The sequence below is a fragment of the Drosophila teissieri genome, chromosome 2R (assembly GCF_016746235.2).
Source record: "Drosophila teissieri strain GT53w chromosome 2R, Prin_Dtei_1.1, whole genome shotgun sequence".
Taxonomy (NCBI): domain Eukaryota; kingdom Metazoa; phylum Arthropoda; class Insecta; order Diptera; family Drosophilidae; genus Drosophila; species Drosophila teissieri.
Window position 1 is genome coordinate 8504238 of NC_053030.1, and position 24585 is coordinate 8528822.

The window sequence follows — 24585 nt, forward strand, 5'->3', positions numbered from 1 at the left end:
TTCCTTGTGTGTGCCCCTTTTGAGCCCCTTTAAAATTTTTTTTATTTTTTCCAATGCGGTTGCTTTTTCCTACCTGTCAGATAAATCCAACAATGTAACTGAACCTCTGAGCTGCCATTCTTGAATAGCGCTCCTTGAAAATGACTGGCCTTGCCAAAAGGCGGCGTACTGCTCAGCAAATCCTCCTGCGACGAGCCCTAGCCAAAAGTGTTAGCGGAGGGCATGTTTTGACCGAATCAGGGCTGGACCATGGTGGTGTTGTGGTATCTCCCCCTTCGAGAAGAGATTCCACATTGGTCGGCGAAATCCAGGAGAGATCCTCGTCGAGAGCACCAATGAAACTGCACAGGATTTTGGCATCCAGTCCGCTTAGAGCTCTCCGGGAGAGGAAGACGGCAGGAAATCTGCCAGGATGCGACCTCCAATCGAGGGACTCACGTTCGTGCGGGAAGCTAAAGCCAATTGGTATGTCTATTAATGCTGAGTACATACCACATACAAAGGTCTTACCTACTCTTCTCTTTCCAGAGGACAACCGAACTTTAAGTGGTCACAGCTTGAAAACCAGAGAACTTTCCAGGGGCAGCTCTCGGTCGCGACATAGTACCAGCAATTACCCATCCACCTGGCACCTTAATATCAGCAAGGCCAAAGAGGAACTGAAGAGAAATTCAAAAGGATCTCTGGAGGAAATTATCAATTGTTCGATTCTCAATCGCACCCCCTATGATCATCAGCTTAATACACCCCTCAAGTCGGATAATTCCTGCCAGTGCACAATCAAAAAGAGAGCTAGAAAAAGAGTAAAGAAAAACAAGGCAGTTTCTGTGGCCGAAACCCAGACAATCAGCGAAAATGAAATATGGAATTACTCTGAGGAAAGGAAATCCCCAGCTTCGGTTGGATTTCATATACTGCAGAAGAGGGTCAACAGTGGCGAGGATTTTAAACCAAATCGAATGGTTTCCAAAACACCATCAAGAAGTAGTGGCAACTCAAGGATTTCTTGTGGGTGTAAACAACACTTTTCAGGACCAACTCTCAAGAACTACGACAGTTATAGTCCCTCGGAAACGGACATTGAAGTGGGGGATGAGTACGAACCAAAGATCCCGTGCCGGTGTGATTATCTAAACAAAATAGAGAAGGTAAGCAAACCCCCTACAAATATTGGGACCAAGTGGGGCCTTAAAATGCCCAGCAATACGGAAGTCCAAGAATATATGGCTAGGGGAAGTCAAGAATACGTACCAGTGCGCCAAAGCAAAGATATGGATCAAGATAGGGGAGTTCAAAGAAGAACTTCCAATTCCCAATATGAAAATAAAAGAGGAAAGGTATGCCAATCAATAAGTTGTAAGGCAAACCACAGGATATTAAAGAGTCAGGGTGTGAATCACTCAGAAGTCTCGTACGATTCCTTTATTGAGCCACCGAAGGAATTTTACGAAAGAAATAAATTACCTACACAAACCAGCCTTTCGCTTGAAAAATTTGGTCATCGCAATAATAATGTGGAAAGTGGAGAAATGTTGGGTGAACGTGGAACTCAAAATGAATATCAAGACGACGTTAAAACGTATAGTAGAAACTCTCCACATTTGTATCAAACTGCAACCAATGAATATCCGTACTATGGTCATAAAGAATACTCGGCGAATGATTCGGATACTCCAAGAAAAAGGCACGACTCACAGGACAATTACAACCAGATGGATAAAAGGTCCTATAGACAAGGTATTATAAGCATATACGTGATTAAATAAGTTTTAGCTAAACTCATATAATATTTATTTCAGCTAAAGCCCCAGGACGATCTAAAAAAACTTCTCGAAGTTTTGATACTGAAGACTCATTCCGTGGTTCCTTTGAAATGGGAAATGGAAGATATGCTGACACGCGCAGTCCCAAATGCACTGTGGGTGTCACTCAGACATCAGCTCTGTTTTTGGAAGGACCCCGCGGAAATGATGCCAACTATCAGAAAATATCTCATAATGCTGCACTGCCCAGGCAACAAGTTCCAGGATTTAATCAAGAGCAACGAAGATCAGATAGATCCAAAACAGGTGCACGAAATCTGGAAAGTATCAATCAGTCCAATAAGGCACAGCAACCAACGCCAACTGGGTTAAGTTTAGTAACATCAAACACGCTTATAATTAAATCACACGAAGATCAAATCCAATCAAATTCTGTAGAGCTTAAAAAGCGAGAAAGGCAACGAAATCAGGATTATATTGAACCAGCAAAACCGGATAAGTCCCAACAGCCTCGTCTCGCTAAAAGAGAGGCTGTTAAACCACGTAATCCAGTTCAATATAAGCTACAAAAAGCAGAAGCTAAAAGTTTCAAACTTGTGCATTCCAATTCCCTTATAATTCAATCCCAGGAAAACCAATCCAGCTCATTAGAAATTGCATTGCCCAAAGTGACTGCTCCGAAAAATAAGAAGCCAATTTGCACGAAAAAACGAAAAAGTAGTAGATGTTGCAGTTGTTGCAGTAGATGTAGTTCTCGAAAAAGATCTGTGAAGAAGCCTTCAGCATACGAAAAGCCAATAAGCAATGTGTGTGAAAAATGCCCATCCAAAAGATCAGTTGCAAAGAATCAGGATGGAAAACGCAAGTCAATACGTAAAGAGCAAGTTCCAAAACATGGGGACGCTTGTGACGTGAGGGAAATTTTAAATATTCTCCAAAAAACCGTGGCAGGTCTCGAAAAGCAAATAAATTCTAGAAAAGGATTCGGACAGTGTGAAAATTCCAAGACTGCAGATGGAGGCCGACCACAACCTAATTCTTACAAGCGGAAAAATGTCCATAAACAAAGAGAAGCATTTCGTCAACCAATTAAACCTATCCAAAATCAATACTACGTTAAGGAGGATAGCTCTCCACAACTTCACTATTATGAAAGGCCATCGAATTTAGGTCATAAGCATGTTTACAGCAAAAGAGCTGCTTTCAACTTTGGAAACCCATCGAACACTTATCAATCTAATTCGAATGCATATTTTACATGCCCTTGTCCCTTAAAAAATGATGCACTTTACACACTTCAAAGCACCGCAATTAATGAAAGGACACCTCAGACCTCCTTTAATAATGGATCCATAGCTAATGAACCTTATACAAATAATAAATCATCTAGACAAACAGATTATGATTACCCAATGGAAATATGCGAACGAAAGAGTCAACCATATCGAACCCAGAAACCATTCAACGAACCTACCAAGTTTGTTACCGGCAGTCAAGGAAAAAGCAATTACCCAATAGCGGACAATAAGAATCAAAGCCTAAATGAGAGTTTTAATAGATCATGTTTGAATTCCCAGTGCATTAGAAATACTCCCCAGATGCAGAATTGTCAACAGAATGTTTCGACAAGCCAGCCAAAAACGGATTCACATTATAGCCAGAATTCAAAAACAACATCAAATTCAGAAAGACATGCTCCCAAGGAAATACGCATGGGTCAGCAATATTTTCCTGGACCAGAACATGGACAAAGAAATGGAGGAATAACGATTCAGGACCGCAATAATATTTGTCAAGAAACTTATACAGCATATGAAGGAAGTGGTGTTCAAGAGCCTGTACAAATATGTAATAATTCAACTTGCCCATATGCTTTAGAATACTTTAAATCATGGAACAGTCAGATTAACCCCAACTCGAACAGCCTTGATCAAACGGAAATCGCACCGAGATACAATCCTGAATTTCCAGATACGCAAACGGGAAGAGAAAATGGGATTGCGCCTAATTCAGAAATATGCAAACGACCCGAGCATTGCCCATATGAAAACAATCGAGGAGTAGTAACCTTCCAAGTCAGCGATCAATCCTGTAATACTCTTAATAGAGTCAAAAACTATGAAGACCCTACACAAGCATGCGATAATCCCTCTTGTCCAGAAGCCGGTCAATTGCCCAGTTCGTGTGAAAATCCAGTTTGCCCGAAAGTTAATAGTGCTATTTATTATTCTAAGGAAAACTACCAGCAAGAGGGCAACCCGTATTATTCAAAGGAAAACTACCAACCAGAGGGCAACCCGGACTCTGGTCTTAACGAAACTTTTCCAAAGACTGGCCCCGATTATAATTACGAAGACTTTTGCGGAAATCCATATTGTTCGGCAAAGAATACAATTATAAATGATACAGCTAGATCTGAACCAGGCGAAGATTGTCAGAAACCCAAAGATCCTTCGTTGGACTACGCAAATGAACCTGAAAGATATTCTAACAGGAATTCCCATAAACATCAGACCGATAAAGTTTTGAATCAACAAGTTGGTTCTAATAATCCTAGGAGCCAAAGGACTAAGCATTATTTCCAAGCTGCGAGGTGCTCACCAAATTGCCCTTTCAATCAAGGTGAAATAAGACACGGAGGTCCTCGCTTTACAGTAGTGAATAGACACAGAAGAGATAAAATGGTACAAGGACATCGAACCAGAAACGACGACGACTATGTTTTATGCGCAAATGAAAATAGTCCCGAAATACAGCGAACGTATAGGGAACCGGAAAATTTAGGAATTCTTCACAGATGTTCCCGTCCAGAAGAACCCAACTAGAGCAATACCCACAACACGAAGTCGAAGGAAATTCCTGCATTGAAGATTGTCCCTATCAAAAGTCTTTTCCCAATCCAAAAATTAGAAAGAACACAGGGGCTTCAACGTGCGCCAATTCGAGTTGTCCAGATAATTTAACATATAAAGTAGGTTCGAACAATGATATCCACTCTCCACAAAATAGACTTATATCCCGAACTTGCAATGTTGAAAAAAATACAAAAGGGAATAATTCTAAGAATTCAGATTGCACTGATAAGAAAGATTTCAATAATGATAGAAAACAATATCCAACAAACGCCAAAGTAGGCAGTTCGGAAAAGAAGTGCGGAAAGGAATTTTGTAAAAGTACAAGAGAAATTAATAGGACACGGAATGAAAGTGGATATGGGGATAGTAAGTCGCGTAAAATCAGTTCTGCAGGACGATCACCTCAAAGCGAAAAAAAAACTAAAGACGCAGAAAAATCTCCATTTCCAGAATACGAATTTCAGGAACATTCGGGATTATATGGTGAGAATTGTTATAATCGGCAGCGATACGAATATATTCCCCAAAATCACACTGCTTATAATTTTCCAGTCTGTGAGAATCCAAAATGCCCTGAAAGATTGGGAGAGCCTTTCCTCCTCAAAATGGGGAGATCGAATATATGACAAAGGTGCCCGGTAATGTACATTGTCTTAATAATCAGGGTACTTATAGAATTCCTAAAGAATGTGAAGCTACGATCAATAACTCACGTAAAGTGACTTCTGAAAGGCAGACAGCATATAGTGAACGAAACACAACCGGTCAAACAAATTTTCAAAGGAAAAATGACGATATGGAGGTACAGCGCAAAAAAGCCGCAGAGTTAAACGCTAAAAGTTGTAATCACCGGCTAAAAGCTAATGATCTTGAAGTATGTAATAATCCAACATTCCCAGATAGACTAAAAGAAACCGTAGGTAACTGTCATTGTCCAAAGAAAAAGGGTATTTATTGGACAAACGAAAAGATGTTAGAGGCTCGGGAAAAGGATCAGTGTGATGTAAGCTACGATTCAGAGTCATGTTTTGAAGATTGTCCCTACCGTCATCGAGTTCTCTTCACCGATCTTCGTAAATGCAAAAATAATTCCAAGAATAGGGGTCGTCAAAGTAGTGGAAAATCAGATGATTACTATAATGATCAGATTGAAACTAGAGTCTGCCACCCATGCAAGATTTATGTCCCTCTTAAAAAGGATCGTCAGGTACTCCATAGGCACTGTAATTTACCTAAGGCTGAAGCAAAACAAATGCACAAATCCAAAGAAAACTCGGTGGTAAGAACTGTCTGCATTACTCCTGAAATACCTGCACCAGTTTTTGCCCAAAACAGACATAATCCTCTAGTCACAGATCCCAGTTTAAACAGCTACGACAGGCATATTTTGAAAAATTTCGAAAAATTCAAAGAGGAGGAGAAAAAGAAATCTGGAAACTGTGCCGAAGAGTGCCCATTCCTTGGTATAATTGAAGACAAATCCCTAATATTGAAATCTTCCTCTGCTTGCATATGTGAAATAGAATCCCAAAATCACTTCATTTCATGGAATTGCAAAAGTGACGAATTAATAGAAGACAAAGATACGAAAGGAAAGAAATCGAAATCCTCCATATTTAGTAGTTGCTTGAAACCACCGAAAAATGATAATGAATCAAGGACTGAGCAGGGAACAGCAATTGGAAATGAAAAAGCTCTTTCTAAATCGAAACCTGAAGAAAAAACTCCTTCAAGATCGATTTCCAATAACAATAAAAAGGACACAACCCCTCCAGCGAAAAAAAAGGAGGATAGGGCTTCAAAATCTAGGGGACTTGCATGTTTTCAACGAATAGAAAAACCGAAGGAGAAGTTCAACCAAAGAGAAAGAAAATCCCCTTCACAAACAAAATCAGGCGGGTTTCTCTGTTTCAAAACATACCACAAACGGCCGCAGGATGAAAACTTGGAAGAAAAATCGCTAAGGGAAACTAATGTAAAACCAGCCAAAGCTAGAAATGATCAAAATATTATAGAAGAAAGCCGTAAAAAGTCCTCGAGCGTAGCGGATTTTTCACTTGGTGTAGAAAACCGCAAAGACCAAAGGTTTATGACAGACAAATAGAGGAAGTGCCCGCGGGTACAGACTGTACTTGTAGTCACCATCCACCTTACCACGATGAAGACGTTCCCATTCCGAAATCTGAAGATCCCTTCCGCTGTCCATGCGCCCCCGAAGAAATCGACGATGGCGAGGTTAGAGTCCTATATGACTCCAGTTTCCGATTCCAGAAAGAAAACTGCAGCTTGACAGAAGTCCCGAACTATACACATAACGATCCTCAATACGCAGGACAGAACACGGCGGAGATCAAGGAGCAGGAGGTCAGTTACTGTCCATGTGCCAGTGCCAATGGGTTCTACAAAATTGTGCGGTAGATATGATTGAGAGTTTCTTCGAAAACATGTAGATTTTCGAGAAAATTCTCAATCATAATTACTTAAAGTGGGCAACTTGAGACTAGTACCAAATTCATAATATTATTTGAATAAAAGTTGAATGAAAAAAAATTTTAATATTATTAAAAAAAAAATTAAAATCACAAATAATATAAATATAATATTTGAATAAAAGTTGAATGAAAAAATTGATCTTTTAATATCTATTACGTTGTAGCAACCAAATGAGCAGATCTGAAAATCAGCTTGACCCACATGTGTATCTATATACAATTTTAAAAACACGTTAAGTAACTTTCCATTCCGTTATTTAATATGCTTAGATGTTACATTAATGATCAGTTCTTCAGTATTTAACCGTAAAAACCGCCGAAACCACCAAATTCTTGTTGCTGCTGGCCAAAGTTTCCATTTCCGGCAAAACTTTCCTGCTGCTGCTGTCCAAAGTTTCCATTTCCGCCAAAACTCTCCTGCTGCTGCTGCTGTCCAAAGGAACCGAAACCACCAAAACCTGGTCCAAAACCACCCTGCTGTTGTTGCTGCTCAAGCCCGCTTCCATATCCACCGAATCCGAACTGGGGACGCGCCGAGGCTATGGCAAACAGAGCAAGCAGACAGAAAATCTGGAAACCAAATAATATTAATGAGTCTGTCTAAAATGTTTGAGAACTATGAAAACACTCACCAAGAACTTCATTTTGAAAATACGTTCAGCTTCGGTGAGACTGGAGTACGAGTATCGAGTATGAATCGCCTTCAAGGATAAAACTTCAACTGAGCTCATTTCTAGTGAGTCCTGGTATTTATAGGACACGTTTGGCTACCTAAGTGCAGCCTAACAAAGCAATGATACCAGGTACTTCACATCCTAAATTTCTCGTTTCTAGAGAAATTGGGTATACTAACCGGCAACAGGTAGAGTCCTAGAACGTCGGATCAACTATAAAAGAAGAAGCTGAGATTAGGCATGCAATTCTAGATAACGGTGTTTTTTTAGGTATGAACTTAAGTTGCATACTGTCAGATGGCGACCGATTAACAGCTGTCAATGATTATTCTCAGTTGGTTGCAATCGTCATGAATAGACCACGCCTGAACACGCTTGAAATAGTGCAATTTATTCGAAAATAATGTCTGGGAATACGATCGCCATACGTCGACAAATGTCATCAGAGCAGTTAATTCGATTAACATGGACCGTTTCGCACCGTTACTCTATGATAACTCGCATCCAGAGACGCCGTACGGTGCGTACAGAAGAAGCTATTGCTGCTGTAGAGCGTAGCATTGAGGAAGACCCGAATGAGTCCATCCTCCATCGAGCACAGGAATTGGATCTTGGTTTGCGTGCTTACAAAATCCAACTCGTGCAAGAATTGAAACCAAACGATCATCAAGCAAGGCGTAGATTCGTCGAATGGGCCCAAAACGAGATTGCTGTTGTTCCCGATTTTCATAAGCGAATTTTGTTTAGCGATGAAGCGCACTTCTGGTTGAATGGCTACGTCAACAAACAAAACTGCCGCATTTGGAGTGAAGCTAATCCTCAAGTGTATGTCGAAACACCGTTACATCCAGAAAAACTGACTGTTTGGTGCGCTGTATGGGCTGGTGGAATCATTGGTCCGTACTTCTTCAAAAACGATGATGGCCAGAACGTTACAGTCAATGGTGATCGGTATAGAGCCATGATTACTAACTTTTTCATTCCTGAATTGAACGACCATAATGTCCAGGACTGTTCACAAGACGGCGCAACGTGTCACACAGCTCGTGCCACAATCGATTTATTGAAGACACTTTGTGACCGCCTAATTTCACGTTTTGACCTGTGAATTGCTCCAAGATCTTGTATTTAACACCGCTAGACTACTTTTTGTGGCTATGTAAATCATTGTCTATGCGATAAGCACAAACGCTAAACCATTTGAAGACAAATTCGCGTTATTGCGATATACGCAAATATGTTGGAAAAATCATTGCAAATTGACGTCCAGATTGACTACATCCGAGCACCGTGCGTCATATGCAGAAATATTTAAAATGTAATGCCACAAGATTATCTTTCATGTCAATAAAATTCATGTCAATCGAATAATCCATCGTTGTTTTATTGCAATTTAAAGTTCTATACCTCTAAAAAAAACACCCGTTACATAGACGGAGTTTGTTTTCCTATCCCTAACGTCCACTCTAAACGTTATTTTTTATGTCTTGCGAACTTCCACCGCTTCAAAACGCACACATTTTAGACACAGTTAATTATTTATTTTTATTTTATTTTTTCCATATTCTATCGATATGTTACAAAATGTATGAAATTACTTGTTGAGTAACGGGTATCTGATAGTCGGGGAACTCAACTATACCGTACTTTTTTGTTAAATCTGTATTCAAAATCTGGTTATGCTTAACTTTTGATTATAAGAGATTTCTAGGACTGTACGAGAATAGTTCCTTTAATCCTTTAGTTCTGAACCCCATATTTTTTTAGCACACTGATCGATGAATAGTTTCCATGGTCCACAACAGACCCAACTCCAATGCCAGCCAGTTCTTCATTACGTATGCCGCCCATACAACTCTTGACCTGAAATACACGCTCTTCTGCCGTGCGATTATTGGATTCAATGCCCTGGACGAAGCTGCCCGTCAATCCCAAGAACTAACGTCCCCATGTGGACAAGGAGATCAATGGAGTAACCATAAATGCCAATCCTTTGGCGACGAGATAGAGTAAACACAATGGCGATCATACGCTTAAAATGAAGTATATTTAAAGCACTTAAGGTTACGCGATTTCTTCGATTACAGACTAATTGATTGAGAAACATCAAATATTGTGCAAAAGTATCTAAAGACTAAATCTTAACAAGTCAGCCAAGTCACAATTGTTTATAAAAAATTGCATTGTTTATGTATAACTCTCACGACGACTTTTGCACTTCTTTTGGAACTTAAACTAGACGGATGTATCAGATGTGTTTAAAACGACCAACTAGAAGGGATAAAACAAATGCTAACAAGAATCTCGACTACATGGACCTAGCGGATTATGTGGATTTGCCGTTTGTGAGTGATTTGGCGGGTTTCGGATGGTCCTTCATGTGCTGCTCGAACATGCTGCGAATGTCGGTCAGAGCCTGCGATATGTTCTGCGCGAAGCGATGCACATCCTGCAAAAAACAATTCAATTAGCAAGGCTTCATGTCATGAACCAGTGCTACCTACCGTTTGCTGGCACGTTGTCTTCGCTGAGATGTGGAAGAATATCAGGTTCTCTCCGGCAATAATGTAGGACACACCGTAACCATCATCGGCCACGGGCCCAAAGCCGCCTCCAGCACTGATGCAGTTCGGATGCTTCTTCAGGTCCATCTTCGGCGTCTGGCCGTGCGGAGTCTGACTAGTGGACAGGCGCCAGGGTTCGCTGAGCACCTCGTTGAGGAAGGGTGAATCCACCTCGAGGTACTTGGAGACCACATACAGGCAGAACAGATGCCTGTCGATGCCACGACCGCACATGGCATCCTGGTAGCCCAGCTGGTGACGATCGCAGGCAGCCTGAAGCATCTTGACACGCTCATCGTTCTGTACAGCAAGGATGTATGGATTAGCCAGTGATTCAGTTACATGTAATTCTAACATCTTACGGTTGTATTTGGGTTCTGCATGGCCTTGACCCAGGCGGAGGACTCAATGGTGCAGGGACGCACTGTCTCAGTTCTTCCTTCGCGGAACAGACGGGTCATGGAAGCCTCATATGTCAACGAGAAGCGACCGGCATCCCGGTAGTAGGCCAACTGCAGAGCCATTTGTATGTAGGCATCCGGTGAGATGCGGCACTTCTTCATGAAGCCCTTGCCGTAGTCCTGGTGCACCAGGATGCGTAGGTTCACCTCGTTGATTAGCTTAGTCACATCGATGGTGGCCTCTTCGATCTGCGCCAGGCAAGGCTTAAGATCCCAAGCGAGCCTGGTGGGTGTGGGTGGCTGGAACTCTGGGGTACCCTTTGTGTTACCAGATTCATCATATCTACAGGGTTACCAAGGAATAGGTTAGCATTGTGGAGAGATTTTTGGTGGGGGAAGGTATTGCAAGCATCGTAAATCAAAGTATTGTTAATTTTGTGTAATTGTTGTTAGTCACGAAAACAAAATAAACTGATTGTGTGCCTTTGGGTTGATTGGCATTCGTAAATACAGTAAATAAACGCAGTGAGGAATAAGTAAAATTATATACATGTCATAAATGAATAATCCCTAAAAAATTAGATCATTAAGTGTTTTGCACTCGCATACTAGACTTTGTATGTTTCAAGTTCCTTGAAGCTAGTATTTACTGTATGGCGAGATCATCAAAGCTTTTAGCACCTAGTGATCTCTCGTGCTCAACCCAAAAATTACTTGAATAGCTTTGCTTAGTGCTTGTGTGCTTTGTAGTTAAGTGTTTACCCATAAATATCATCACCAAATATATACTCCCACAGGTGTCCCAAAACCGGTGCATCGGCCCTATAAAAAAAGTGTAGATGGTGTAAATAAATTGTTAGGCCACAACCGGGGTTAATAAAAATAATAATTGAATTGGGACAATGGGTGATAGGTGATAACTGAACGCAGCCAACCGAAACCGACAAATTGCAGGCGGGCATAGGAATCTAAAATCATTACCCGTCCGATACAAGATCGTCGACGATCAGGTTCTCCCACATGTGTGAGGCGATGGCAGCGTCGGACCTTTTGGATTTTGGATAGTTTACAAATCGGTTCAGATAGTTGAGTATGGCAAATCGGATAAATTTGATGGGTGCTGAAAGAAGACATTGGGTGCAGAATGCCACTTACCAGGTGTGTTCGGCGTTGAAGCCAACGCGACCATTGGTGCCCACACAGACAGTGAAACACTTGTCAAACCAGCGGTTGTAGCCATTGCCGTGCAGCAGCTTCTTGCCAAAGTTGTCCAGCAGTTCCGGACGCGCCAAATCGAACTCGAAGGGCTCATCGTCCAGGGAGAGCACGAAAGCGGCCGACTCGATGGTTCGCAGAGAGGTTTGATTGGCTCCCCACGAGAAGAAAGTGTTGCGAGCCTCCGCCCACTTGGATCGGTTCCAGGCGGTCAGGGCGGCCAAATGTTCCTCACCCTCCACGGGAGTGGCTTTGCCATTCAGGATTTCCTCAATTTGCCTACAGAATAATACCAGTTAATAACTCTCTCGCTCTGTTAAAGTTGTATTCCAAGTCACTTACACCTGCAACTCGCAAGGACGCAGGATGCGACCCTTGTAGTAGATGAGCATCTTGTAGTAGCAGCCCTTGTGCAGAACCACAATGTGGTTGGAGTCCCTGTAGTGGATGATGCGATCGGTTTCCAGGCCAGGCACGCGTGCCGTGTTGAAGGTACGTTCGTACTGCCAAGAGCACAGAGGAATCATGCCCTGCACCATGATCTAAAAAGAATTAGAAAAGGTTTAATATAAGGGATACGCTAATGGTTAAGTAGGGACAAGTCTATGACCTACTTATACAAATATTCGTCCCAACAAAGCAAATGAATATGACTAATGCTTATTTAATGTCTGTATAAAGTAGTTAGAGAACTTCATGAACTGTGGCGTAAAATCTTTTGAATATATAGTAGGAATTTACCCTAACGCAAGTTCAAGTGTCGGTTCAAGCACACATTAAACACTATCTATACAAATATTTTATAAAATGTTATTCTAGCCAATTATTGTTACTCACAGGCTGCAGTTCCTGGTGCTCGATCAGCCGACGGAAGTTGAGGAGCAGGGAGATCACATTGGCCGCACGCGCCGCCTGTTTGTTGGTGAGGTTCATGAAGATCGCATCCGTGCCGTAGAAGTTGCTGTTCACGCAGAGGGGACTGCGACCACGAAGGTAGACGTACTCCTCCCACCAATCCGAGACGTAGTTGGTGGACCACCAGCTCTTGAGGATGAGGTACCACTGCAGCTTCTTGCCGATGGTCTGTTCGAATTCAATGGCCAGTCGCTCCATGCGCGTGTAGTTTTCATCATCCAGCAGCGGACGAACACTTCGCAGGTACCTGGTCATCGTGTCCTTAACGGAGGGCAGTGGCAGCCTGGGCAGAGATCCCTGGAAGCTGTAGAGGCCCGGCTTGTTCCAACTGGATAGAACCCGCACCACCGCCACCCACAACATGGTGGGCAGAGAGACGCGACTGCCAGGAGCTCTCGACTCGTACATCCAGCCCTTGTACATGAGCAGCAGCTTGAGAATGTATCTCATCGTGAAACAGATCGATAGCCAGACCACCAGAGCGGCGAAAAAGCAGGCGGTCACCTGCCAGTTGATTGTGTTGGAAGGCAGGTGCACCAGTATCCGATTGGTCAGATTGAATGGAGCCTGGTAGCCCGCGAAGTGTAGACCCAGCGCTATTGCTGAGATCAGCCAGAGGCTCTGGATGTGCGCCGGATAGACGCCATTGCGTACGCCGTTCTGGAAAGAATTTCCATATAATTTGGTGTCCATTTGAATTTCAGTAGACGCATGCGGTTTGTACTTACCCTTGCGCGACCCAAGCGCTTTTTCCAGGAACGTACTCCCGAATTCCACACCAAGTTGAGCACCTCGTGGTCATAGTTGATGTCGAAGCCCTCGTGGGTGATGGCAAACGAGAATGCCACGGCGGCATGGGCTTCAGCCATACCTGCAGGCTGCTAATGATATCCCAAGTACAAGAAAGTGCTGCGAGAGACAGATAATGGGTATACATAAGCACTAGGAAGAAAGTTTCAGCTAAAGTCTCGGGAAATCTACCGCTCAAACCTTGATTTAAGAAAAGATACAGGAGACACGCTAATAGAAAAACTCATATTTTCGCCAATTAAGTTGAACGCCCAGTTCTGACTCCCGATAACTTGTTTCTTTGTGGTCTAGATGGGTCGCAGTAGACATTATCTGATAAGGTGGAATGGAAATTGCCAGACATACACGCCGCCATGTGATTCACGAACAAAAAACATCTTGGTCAACGTTCTGCCACTCGCGCTTGAGTTGAAATGCGTTTTAGATTGTAGATACTTCACATTTGTATCTCTGTTTTCATAAGTGTTTTGTTTGGAGCCGCACCAGTCCAAAGTTCAATTATTGCGCGCTTTATATACATATATAAATTAATTAGTATTCAGCTTTCGATGTCATAACACTCTACATGCAACTGATGATTGACGTCACTGAGCGCAGCTTTATTCAGCTGGGGCTAGGGTTATCATCAGCGGGATTAACTATAGAGTCTGTCTGTGATTGCGGCTCTGGGCAGCAGTCCATCGAATGGATGGCATTCAGTTCTAGAACGGCCTCCAGTGGCAGGCTAGAAGCGAAGACAGAGTTCACCTTTCCTCACTCGCAAGATAATTGCTCCGATAAATAATTGGCAAGCTTCGCCAGCTAACTGCAGTTCTATACATTCACTCGGATTGGATTCGCTAATAAATTGCACAGCTATTTGATTGCTATTGTGTTTCGTTTGAGTGGCTATTCAACGTTTCGACGCAGCTTTGGAACTCGACTACGCTGCATACATGCACAAATATGTTTATTTATATATATCTATTTATAAAATGAATAAAATTCCCTCAACTTCTCCCAGCAAGCCCAATATTACACTCCGCTCTGATAAACTCTGATAAACGCCTAAGGAAAACCTTGAATCGATTTAAGCACCTTGGTGAAGGTCAGTGCATCCGATCGGATATCTATTGTCCAAACATATCAATAAACCAGAAAGACCACCAGCTCCAACTCGAAATAGCCACAACAAGATACGATACGAATTCATTTTCGTTTGACCCACTTTGTGGCGACGACTATGCGGCGTATGCTTAATAATAATAACTCAGCACCGACCACTACCGGCATTTATTTGTTTGCGTATCGGCGAGAGAAGCAACAATAACCACTACAAAAGCCACCTCAACATAGGAAAATAAAAAGCACACAAATAATGTATGCGCGATTTGTTTTCTTTTTTAATAAGATCTTGTTGTTTTTGCTGGGCACGAGGGGCCAAAGTCCACGAATTATTTTTTTCACACTGCGATCTCTTCCTATACGGGGTCCACATCTACAGTGTTAATTATATTGCACAAATTTAAATTTGAGCTATTTTCTAGATCGAGTGGGCTCGACCTTGTGCCTATATGTATGTATTTACTTGTGAGGGGGGCGGGTCCAATGCCGGGTTTTATGTAACCACTGAAAGTTCCCCCCAGCTGATAAGGTTTTTAATAGATTCTCCAACTATCAAAAACATGTGCCCGAATTTGGGTCACTTAAATGGGATCGAGATAAAGACCGGGGGAAAAGATCGCCAAGCGAAAAATACTAATAAAGAAGCGGTCCACGTAAGCCGCAAAAATGCAACCTTTGCGGATTATAAACCCATTGCTTTCGATTGCGCTGCGCATTGTTTACGCTTTTCCGACCTTCAGCTGGTGGTGGGAGATAAATAAAAGAGGAAAACAAACCTTCTAGTCGAATTAAAGCAATTCGCAAAACGTAAACTGTTTCCGGGTTGTGTTAATTGCACGGCGATGTGTGAGCGTGGTATTTATAAACGTTGTGGGGGAATTGGTAAATGACAATTGCGAAATCCTAGGCCAGATGCACACACGAAAATGATGGGGAACCTGGGGATGCTACGGATCCCCTTCTTATAAAGCGACTTGATCGGTTGGACGCCGAGCGTTGACTGAATCGACTGTGAGCACAACGCGTTCGTTAGGGTCTTAAAAGCACTCGGAGCGGAGCGCCGAGACAGAGATACTACAGCCCAGAGTCGAGTCGATGTGCTTTTCAGGTCTGGCACGGCGTTGTATGGTATGGTATAGTATGCTTGAGTATTGTTGAGTGTGGTTGAGTGTGGTATGGATGCGTCACGAGTCGAGAGGCTCGTCGTAAAGTGGAAGGGGGGTGCCCAAGTGTGTGGAGTGTGTTGACCGGCGATATTCCGGGAATACGGTCTCTTCAGATCGATAGGCCTTATCTTGTGGCGAAATGGATATGTGATTGGGCGCAATAAACACCTACAAGTGTGTGCATATACATATAAGATGGGTGTACTCATCGTTTGAGGGGTATGTGCAGTTAGCCTGGTTAATACGTCTCTTCAAAATTTGTTTTGAACTTGGCTAGACAAATTTCTAGGAATCTAGGTCGCCTATCAGTCCGCTTATCAAGATTCGATACAGATATATTGCAATTATGTAAAGGCGCTCATACTTCTTATAGGCCAACTCTCACTAAGGCTATAGCCTATGAACACATAGATTAATTCGATTGAATATGTAGATCAAAATGATTAGCATTCTAGTTTGCCTGGTTCAATAAAAATAACAATAAACAGGGTTAACAATTAATTTATTTTAAATCTACATACATAGTTGTAGATAAGATACTTTCCAAGTCTAAAGGGCATGATAAAACGAGAGGGTATTTGGTGCTATCCCATATATCTTTCGCTGTGCTATAAAAATAGCGTAAATAACTCATATTTGAGATTGCAGTCGGCACGAATTCGTAGTATCAGGGTTCATATCATAAAGATTAGGTTTAAAATTCGGCGAGGGGACTTTGACCTCACCGCAGATGGCACTGTATCTGCATGTTGTTTAGGTAAGCAACTTCAGATCTGAAGATGGGCTCTCCACACCTGTTCTTATCGCGGTTACATGGCGAGATAGCCTGTTTACTTGATAAACCCGCTGAAAAACAAGTCTTACATATACGATCTGATTCTATAACCGAAAACTGACCAATGAGCAGGCGTGGATAAGCTGCAATTGAGCAAGGCGATAAAACCTATCGCTCACTATTTATAGTTGAAAGTCCAATCATCGCAGTGGCGGGGGGCCTGTGAGAACTTTAGTGGTACGCAATTTCGGCGGTCTGATAAGGATTGCTCGAGCACGCGGTTCCGATAAGAGGTGAGTGCTGTCAGAATAACCTAGTGCAATCAGTGACGCGTTGGAAGTGTCTACCTGGCATAAATGTCGCCCTCTTATCGCACGACTGGGATCTTCGTACCCCCCGATGAAGATCTGCCCAGATTGGAGAATTTGAATTGAAAGTAACCACCGCGATGAAGACGATGAAAACGAGATGGTGCAGTAATCTCTCGGTGCTGTTGGTGGTGCTGTTGGTGGTGCTGGTATCTGTATCTCGAGTTTGGACTTTGAACCGCAGCAAACTTGAAATGTGCGGCGGCTACGAACGACGGAGGCAGCCACGCATGTCTAACGAGAGCGGTACAATCGAGGTAGGTGGCTCTGGAGGGTCGGGCTGCGAGGGGCGGCACAAAGGCGCTGGGAACCAGTTGCGACTGGGACCCCTTGCAAATCATTCACAGCTGCCGTGGCCGCGTGCTATCTTTGAGATACTCGACTACAAGATACCCGCTTTTACATTAATGCAAGTAAGTTTTTAGCAATGAAAGTACTTTGTAGGAATAAAAATATTTCTGAAGTACTATCGCACTCAAAAACGTAACACACTTTTGGTTGAGTATGGTCGTTAGAAACGGTCATAACGCACTACACCTAATACTTTTGTTTGACAACCATTTGAAATGCTATTTAACAGTTCAAAAAACGTGTAATTGCCATGCGATTTAAACAAGCAAATGATTGCTCAAATGATTTAGCTCTATACATACTCACTACTAATAAAATAATTACTATGACAAGTGAGAGAGTATGTTAAATGATTATATTAGGGTGTGTTTTAAAATAGTGTAATATCTACTAACTTTTTATGAATTATGCCAGAAATGAAGTTAATAGTATTTATGCCTAAGTTCGTTTGTGCTTCGTGATGTATTTAAAACACATATACCCTGTAAGTCTACGTTTACCGGGTATGAAAGCGAAACACTCAATGCAGGAGGTCCATAGCTAATGGTTTCGCTACTTTCCATAACAGTTAGCACTCGGATTCTGGGTTTATTATATTGACTTATTGTTGTTCGCTTGCGTCTGAGCTTTTCCTTAGCATTTTCCCTTCGAAATGAGAATGCCAGAAGGAGGGGAAGAGAGGCGCAGAGAGCAACACCTGCCCGTCTGTGCTGTGTATGTGGGTGTCTGTTGTGGGTTTGCTTTACAGATGTTTACGTCGAAAGCTCTCTCAGCATGTTTCGCTCTCCTCCCACTCAGGGAGAGAGCAACAGAGGGAGAGCGTGCCCCGTTAAGCCTCTCCGGAAACTCGTTTCGGACTTTGAACCGCTGCGATTAAAGCGTGTTTTGAAAAACACCAAACAACAACTATGTCTGCGTAACGAAATAAAAAAATTAAAACAAACAAACAGCAACAACGCAACTGCAGACTCGACGAGGGTTTTGTAATAAATACAGTGCTATTTGTTTAGTGACCATTTCGGGCAACAAGTTTTTACCAGATTTGTGACCCAATTTTGCCAAACAGGTTGTGGAGGCTTTAGTTTTTAGCTTTTCTGGGGCGGGGGCGGAAAAGGGGGCGTGGCCGAGAGAGTGCGTGAGTTTCTGGGGCAACGGAATTTGCACACGGCAAATTGCCCGCCAGACTTACATTCTTGAAACGGCAACCAATTGCAATTGCAGTCTCCTTCTTCAAATCAAAATGCTAAGAAGGGCGAAACAATAAAAAGCGCACAAAACGTGGCAAGCAACAAGAACAACACGGGAAGGACGACGGACGACAGGCAAATGCAAAGACGCGCGCGCAATGTTAATGTTGTAAGCGTTGCGGTGGCGAAAGAGAGACTGAAACTGCGCCTGAGAAGCAAAAGCGAAACGGAAGCAGCGGCCAAAGAAGAACAGCAACAATTCCACCATATGATCGGGCCAACAACAACAACTGCGGCCCAGTGGTGGCGGCTGAACAACTTTCAACAGGGTTAAAAGCCTTCAAACATCTGCACATGCCTGCATACATATAAACATTTGTACTTGGTTATGATTTAATCAAAATGTACACAACCATTTCAATGACTTTTTAGTTGCACAAATTTCAGGCGTACTCCAGGTACTCGTCTAGTTAATTAACTATTCCCCTTTAGGGTAAAGTTATCAATAAAATAAAATTGGTACTAATTGACTCTACATGTATGCTTATCGTGCTTCTAATTAGTAAAAGACAATGTGTTTCTGTTCAATGAATGAGATATATATGTGTCTTTAAATGGAACGCTTCCATCTTAATTAAGGTCTTAAGTAAACTGTCTGTTAGCCTACGTACGAAGTCCACTATTCGGTTGCAGGAGCAGCCTGCTCCTCCTGCTGGTCCTTCTCCTTGCTGGACAGACCGCGTATGCTGACATCGTAGACTACCTCCTCGATCTTCTTGACATCATATTTTAAGGCATCGAACCGCTTTCGCAGACCATCGTTCTTCAGGTTCAGCAGACGGAAGCCCGTGTTCAGGTCGCCAATAAAATGGGAGATATTCAGGGGACGTTCGTAGTCGCCCATGGTGACGGAATTGGTGGCAAAGCGGGAGAGTTCCGATGCCAACTGCAGGATGCCCAGTAGATAGTCCTCCACATCCAGGTGAAAGCCCTCAGACTGGCTGGTCTTCACTGTGGAGTAATTAACTATTATTTGGTATCCTAAGGCCCTTTCAAATCTAGCTTACATCCCAGCATTTCGGCCACTGTTTCGCGGGTGACCAAAAAGCCCGCCTCCAGGTAAATAACCAAGGCAATGAGGAAGATCAAACGCTGCGTAATGTAGGTCCAGTGATCGGAGTATCTGCAGAGGCGGAGAATTAGACACCCACAATAGACACCATGTATTTCACCATCTGACTCACCTGTAGTACTGCCCAGCTGGCACCAGTTCGGCCAATTTCTGGTACTTTTCGGCACACGACTCGATTTGCTTGCGGGCCAAACCGCAGGCGCCACTAACTAGTTTTCAAGGAAAGTAAATAAGTCATATGATAACTAAGCAAGCTGTTATTATTTAGCATAGTACTTACTCTGGCTCAAATCGCTGTGGATTATCTGCAGTTTAATCTGCGCTTCCTTGGCCAAATGCTCGATTTCGCGCACCACAATGCGGATGTTCTAAAAACAATGGTTTAAGATGGTGACTTTTGAGTAACTAAAGGATTACCCACCTCCCGGAGCTCCTGTTCATTGTCTATGTACTTTTGGTAGTTCGAGAAGATGTCCAAGTTCACAAAGTTCGACATTTTTACTTAATAGTTAGCTGCTTTTGTTGCTTGTTTATACCGGCGATAGGGATGGGAGTAAAGCCAAGCAATAATTCCAGCTATTGCTATCGATATGTCCAATTGTTATCGCTTGCCCCAGCCAGTGCTGGTTAACGCCCTTCTTGTCATCTGCAGTTTCATTAATATTGTTTTGTCCATCCTGTTCCAATTAGAATTTAACTAGGCTCGTGACAAAATGTCGTATGTAAGTGTTTTTGGGCTTAGGAAAGTGGATTAAGTGTAAATGCTGTCGTTCATCCACAGGGACAAGGCTATAATCCGTATGCCCAGCCCGCTGGTGGCTATGCCCCGCCGCCCGGAGCATTTCCGCCGCAGAACGCCCAGGTTTCTCCGCAGGCACAGCAATGGTTCGCCATGGTGGACCGCGACCGATCTGGAAAGATCAACGCCTCCGAGTTGCAGGCGGCCCTGGTGAATGGACGTGGCGATCACTTCTCGGATAATGCCTGCAAGCTGATGATAAGTAAGCTGAATCCCTCCCAAAAGAGGTCCCAAAGTTTCCACTCCAGGAACTGTGACGTCAGAAGGTGCACACTAATAATGTGTATACAGCAGACCCTTTATAAGACGAACATAAGTTCAACTAGTTTCGTTGGTAACATAGTAACACAAAAACCTGTTGTCTAGTAGACCTGTTGTATACCAAGAACCAATGAAGGGCACATGAGTATATATTTAGGTTATCCTGAAAGTTTATAATATGTAAGCTTTAGTCATGAAAGACTTAAAAATTCCCATGGTTCCCCTTCCCGAAACTGTGACGCCAGTAGGTGTGCACATATCTACAGAAGAGCCTCTATAGGTCGAACACCGGGAGTTGAGTCACCGCGAGTAGAGCTTTAGTTTCTGTTATAAAGGTTCCACTGTATTTATAGACTCAATTTAGGGTACATGCATATTTGTTTAGATCACCTGGAGCGGCAGACACTATTTCGTTTGTTTACCCTGCGACTTATGTATGTATGTTGTGTTTTTATCGCTTCTTTTTAATTTACTCAACAGGCATGTTCGACAACGATGCCAGTGGAACCATCGATGTTTATGAGTTCGAGAAGCTCTACAACTACATCAACCAATGGCTGGTAAAGTATTTCTTACATCGGTACTAGGAATTCTGACTTATTGTGGCATCACTCTTACAGCAAGTGTTCAAGACCTACGATCAGGACTCCTCTGGACACATCGAAGAGCAGGAACTAACCCAAGGTAAGCTGACACAACAGCTTAATCTCCACTTCCTTATGGAGTGTGAGTGGCCTTCACACTAATGATCACACTTGTTTGCAGCCTTCACGCAGATGGGCTTTCGATTCTCGCCCGATTTCATTAACTTCCTGGTGAAGAAGAGCGACCCCCAGGCCCACAAAGAGGTGTCCGTGGATCAGTTCATCGTGCTTTGTGTGCAGGTGCAGCGCTTCACGGAGGCCTTCAGGCAGCGCGACACTCAGCAGAATGGAACCATCACCATTGGGTTCGAGGACTTCCTCACCGTGGCCATTGGCTGCTCGTACTGAAAGAATTATTCAATGCAACCGCTCGCCGGGAATGCATATCCACAGTCTTGCACACACACTACAGCCATCAGAGGATGACCATTAATTCCGCGACTCGTGCATTTTTCCTCAAATTTCGACGGTGTTAGCTTTTTAATATGTAAATGAATCACTCCACAGTCATATTGCAATCTCCTGGTATCAGAATCAAATTTCAAAAGTATTTGTTATCGCAGTTCGACTCAATCATAGTACAAAGTCTCTTGCGCCTATTAATAAACTATACACACGTATTTTTAAAAATTAAAATATATGTGTTTTATTTAAAATGTAAACATTGTATATGAAAAGTTCATTATAAAATCATGTCTTATGCTAGCAGTCACACTGCCCACAGTTCGTAATCGTGTCTTCGTCGATCGGTGAAGATCACGTGATATGCAGTTAGGAATTATAATCTTATGTAGTATACAATCATAGAATATCGGGCGACTCAATGTGACGGCACAAAAGCTTAATGGTCAAATACAAACATTAATATCAGTTAAAACATTTAGGCATAATAAGTGTTTGGTTTTTGGTTTGGGAATCGTATGATGTTCCAATTTTTTTTGGTCATAGGTTAATAATTTTTAAGATACAAAAAACTCAGTCTTAAAGTCCATAAATATATGAAACGAATGTCTTCAGGGCGAGGAATAGTTGTTTTTCAATTGGTTAATGGCTTGTTTAGTAGCTAGTTCAATGCAATTGTCATCTAAACTAGTTCAGTCATAGTGTATCATTGTAAATGGCATCGATTGAGCTTATCGAGTAGTTACCAAAGGTTGAGTCTTAGTTGCTTAATCAAGCCAAGTCAAGAGATCGTTGGATGGCAGAGGGTTTTTGGGCAAGATGTTGGGAACTTTATGAAAATACGCACATGGCGAGCCCTGGTAAAATACTTATTTTTTCTGGACAACAGCGTGATGCGCTTGATATCTTAAATAGTAGAGGCCTTAGAAAATATTTGAGTGTTTGATAATATTTTGCACACGTAATCGTAGGTATAAAATTGACAACTCGTGGATCATAATTTTATACAATTTAAAAGTTACTAACTGATGCTTCAACGCATGTTTGCATCGTTAGAAAAAGGCCTTAAGACTACTTTGATTATATGCTTGATTAGATTGGTTTTCATTTGCTTACATTACATAAATTATTACAAGTAAACATTAAATATTTGGGATGACACATGAATGACAAGAAATAAAATTCGCAAATGGACAATCAAGACACCAGTCGTATAAAATGTAATATGTTAAATGGAAGCATCACTCGGACCCCGTACAAGTTTATTTGGTATCAAGCTCTCCCTTCCCATTGAAGTCGATGATCAGCTTGCCCTGCGAGTCATCGGACATGGAGCCGCTCATCCCGTTTTCGCGAGTCATCGAGTACTTCGATCTCCTCTTGCTGGGCAGCTGGGGCAGATCGGTGTGGTGTTTCCGCACATGGACACCGAGATTGCCGCGCTGCTTCGACTTGTAGGGGCAGTAAGGGCACTGGTGCGATGGCTCCTTGCCGCCGCACTCGACATTCTCGTGGCGCCGCAGTGTGGACTTCCAGCGGTACTTCTTGCCGCAGTGACGGCACTCGTAAACGGGCTCGCCATCCAAGCCGATTCCATTGGGACTGGTGGTGCTGCCATTGCTGCTGCTGCCCCCATAGTCGCTGAGGGTGAACTCCAGGTTGCGGAAGGCCTGATGGGCATCTAGAATCGAGTTGGTGGATCCTCCATGGGCACTGGCATTGAACATGCCCATGCCAGAGCCGTTGCCGAACTTGCCACCGCTCTGCTCCATCAGGTGAATGTCATCGAAGGCATGATAGCGACCCTCTTCGTCGTCCTCGGTCGAGTAGCCCGGTTCGTTTTCGCACTCCGAGTGGCGGAGGTCGCGCTCTTGCTGCTTGCGCAAGAGGTTCTCCAGAATCTTGGTGGGTGTAATGTCGTTCCCAGCGGCTCCGACATCGTTTTCCTCTTTGATGCGGCGATGGGGAGTCTGTTGGCGCAGGATCTCCTGGGCACGCAACTGCTGCTGGAAGCTGTGCAGTCCATTCCGCATCAGGGCCTCGGCAATCACGGCTGCCTGCGGCTTCGGAGTCAGAGCCACCGAACTATTGGCCACCAGCACCGATGTGGGTATGGCCTTAACAACGCCCAGTTGTTCCGTGGACGACGCCGCTGTCTTCAGGGTGAATTTGGGCCGTGGATGAAATGAGGCGGCGGCGCCAGCGGCAGCACCCACCACATGCGTAGCTGTGGCGTTCTGAACCCGCATCACTTCATCAGCATTCAAGTTTTTTGAGGCCGTCTCGGAGGCCGAACCATACACGGCAATGGCCGAAATAGCCGAGGGATCCAGGATCTCGCCGGATGTCGGGGAGACCTGGCGGTGCGGCTGCTCCGCCTTGGGCACCTTGGCCGACTTGGTCTTGTAGAATTCGAAGAGCATGTCGGATACCTCGGTAACGGACAAGCGCTTGCGCCGCGAGCCGGGCAACTGGATCTTCTGCTCATCCCGCTGCTTGCCATTGAGAATGCTGCGCTGGAAACTGCGCTGAATCTCGGCGGTGGAGGCCACATCGGGTGCGGTGTTCTCCTTCCTGCTCAAATCTGCAATTGGAAACATAGTTGGGATTAGTTATTTTAGTTTCTGGTTTTTGCGTTCGTATCACTCCGTCTGAAGTTCCTTCGCTTTGATGTATGTCAATCATTTTGATTGAGCTGTGGCAAATG

The 24585-nt window shown here is 43.3% G+C and overlaps 6 protein-coding genes and 1 pseudogene across 8 annotated transcripts in view; 2 read left to right on the forward strand and 5 right to left on the reverse strand.

Annotated features, from left to right (window-relative positions):
* Positions 1-4: 4 nt before the first annotated feature.
* Positions 5-7145, forward strand: LOC122612931. The gene is given in 6 exon segments (XM_043786843.1): positions 5-465; positions 529-1737; positions 1800-4541; positions 4544-5217; positions 5220-6653; positions 6656-7145. Coding segments are annotated over 6 exon segments (6765 nt in total). The 5' UTR covers positions 5-140; the 3' UTR covers positions 7037-7145.
* Positions 7146-7410: 265 nt separating this feature from the next.
* Positions 7411-7855, reverse strand: LOC122614761 (neuropeptide-like protein 31). The gene is made up of 2 exons (XM_043789410.1): positions 7743-7855; positions 7411-7680 (listed from the first exon to the last, which is right to left on the reverse strand). The coding sequence occupies exons 1-2, from the start codon at positions 7839-7841 to the stop codon at positions 7411-7413; spliced, it is 369 nt and encodes a 122-aa protein (XP_043645345.1). The 5' UTR covers positions 7842-7855.
* A 1957-nt stretch (positions 7856-9812) lies between these two features.
* Positions 9813-18826, reverse strand: LOC122614032 (carnitine O-palmitoyltransferase 1, liver isoform). Of its 3 annotated transcripts, none has more exons than XM_043788488.1 (9): positions 18643-18826; positions 13608-13788; positions 12802-13539; positions 12307-12506; positions 11905-12243; positions 11731-11796; positions 10711-11092; positions 10289-10648; positions 9813-10233 (listed from the first exon to the last, which is right to left on the reverse strand). In XM_043788488.1, the coding sequence occupies exons 2-9, from the start codon at positions 13746-13748 to the stop codon at positions 10111-10113; spliced, it is 2349 nt and encodes a 782-aa protein (XP_043644423.1). In that variant the 5' UTR covers positions 13749-13788; positions 18643-18826; the 3' UTR covers positions 9813-10110. The 3 variants fall into 3 exon arrangements, with proteins under 3 accessions (XP_043644423.1, XP_043644422.1, XP_043644424.1); XM_043788487.1 differs by lacking the exon at positions 18643-18826 and adding an exon at positions 15570-15798; XM_043788489.1 differs by lacking the exons at positions 11731-11796; positions 18643-18826 and adding exons at positions 11512-11571; positions 15570-15797.
* Positions 16917-18016, reverse strand: LOC122614423 (annotated as a pseudogene).
* Positions 18827-19217: 391 nt separating the features above from the next.
* On the reverse strand, positions 19218-20351 carry LOC122614174 (translin). Its single transcript, XM_043788693.1, has 5 exons — positions 20194-20351; positions 20053-20140; positions 19885-19981; positions 19708-19823; positions 19218-19651 (listed from the first exon to the last, which is right to left on the reverse strand). Exons 1-5 carry the CDS (start codon positions 20266-20268, stop codon positions 19320-19322), a joined length of 708 nt encoding a protein of 235 aa, XP_043644628.1. The 5' UTR covers positions 20269-20351; the 3' UTR covers positions 19218-19319.
* Positions 20352-20376: 25 nt separating this feature from the next.
* On the forward strand, positions 20377-22112 carry LOC122614175 (peflin). Its single transcript, XM_043788694.1, has 5 exons — positions 20377-20494; positions 20554-20773; positions 21313-21392; positions 21453-21516; positions 21598-22112. Exons 1-5 carry the CDS (start codon positions 20486-20488, stop codon positions 21822-21824), a joined length of 600 nt encoding a protein of 199 aa, XP_043644629.1. The 5' UTR covers positions 20377-20485; the 3' UTR covers positions 21825-22112.
* The window catches only part of LOC122614172 (longitudinals lacking protein, isoforms F/I/K/T), a 61762-nt gene continuing 59273 nt past the window's right edge, over positions 22097-24585 (reverse strand). Inside the window, exon 6 of the mRNA XM_043788675.1 lies at positions 22097-24462. Within this exon, the coding sequence (XP_043644610.1) occupies positions 23141-24462 (1322 nt within the window). The 3' untranslated portion in view covers positions 22097-23140. The remainder of the gene's footprint in view (positions 24463-24585) is intronic.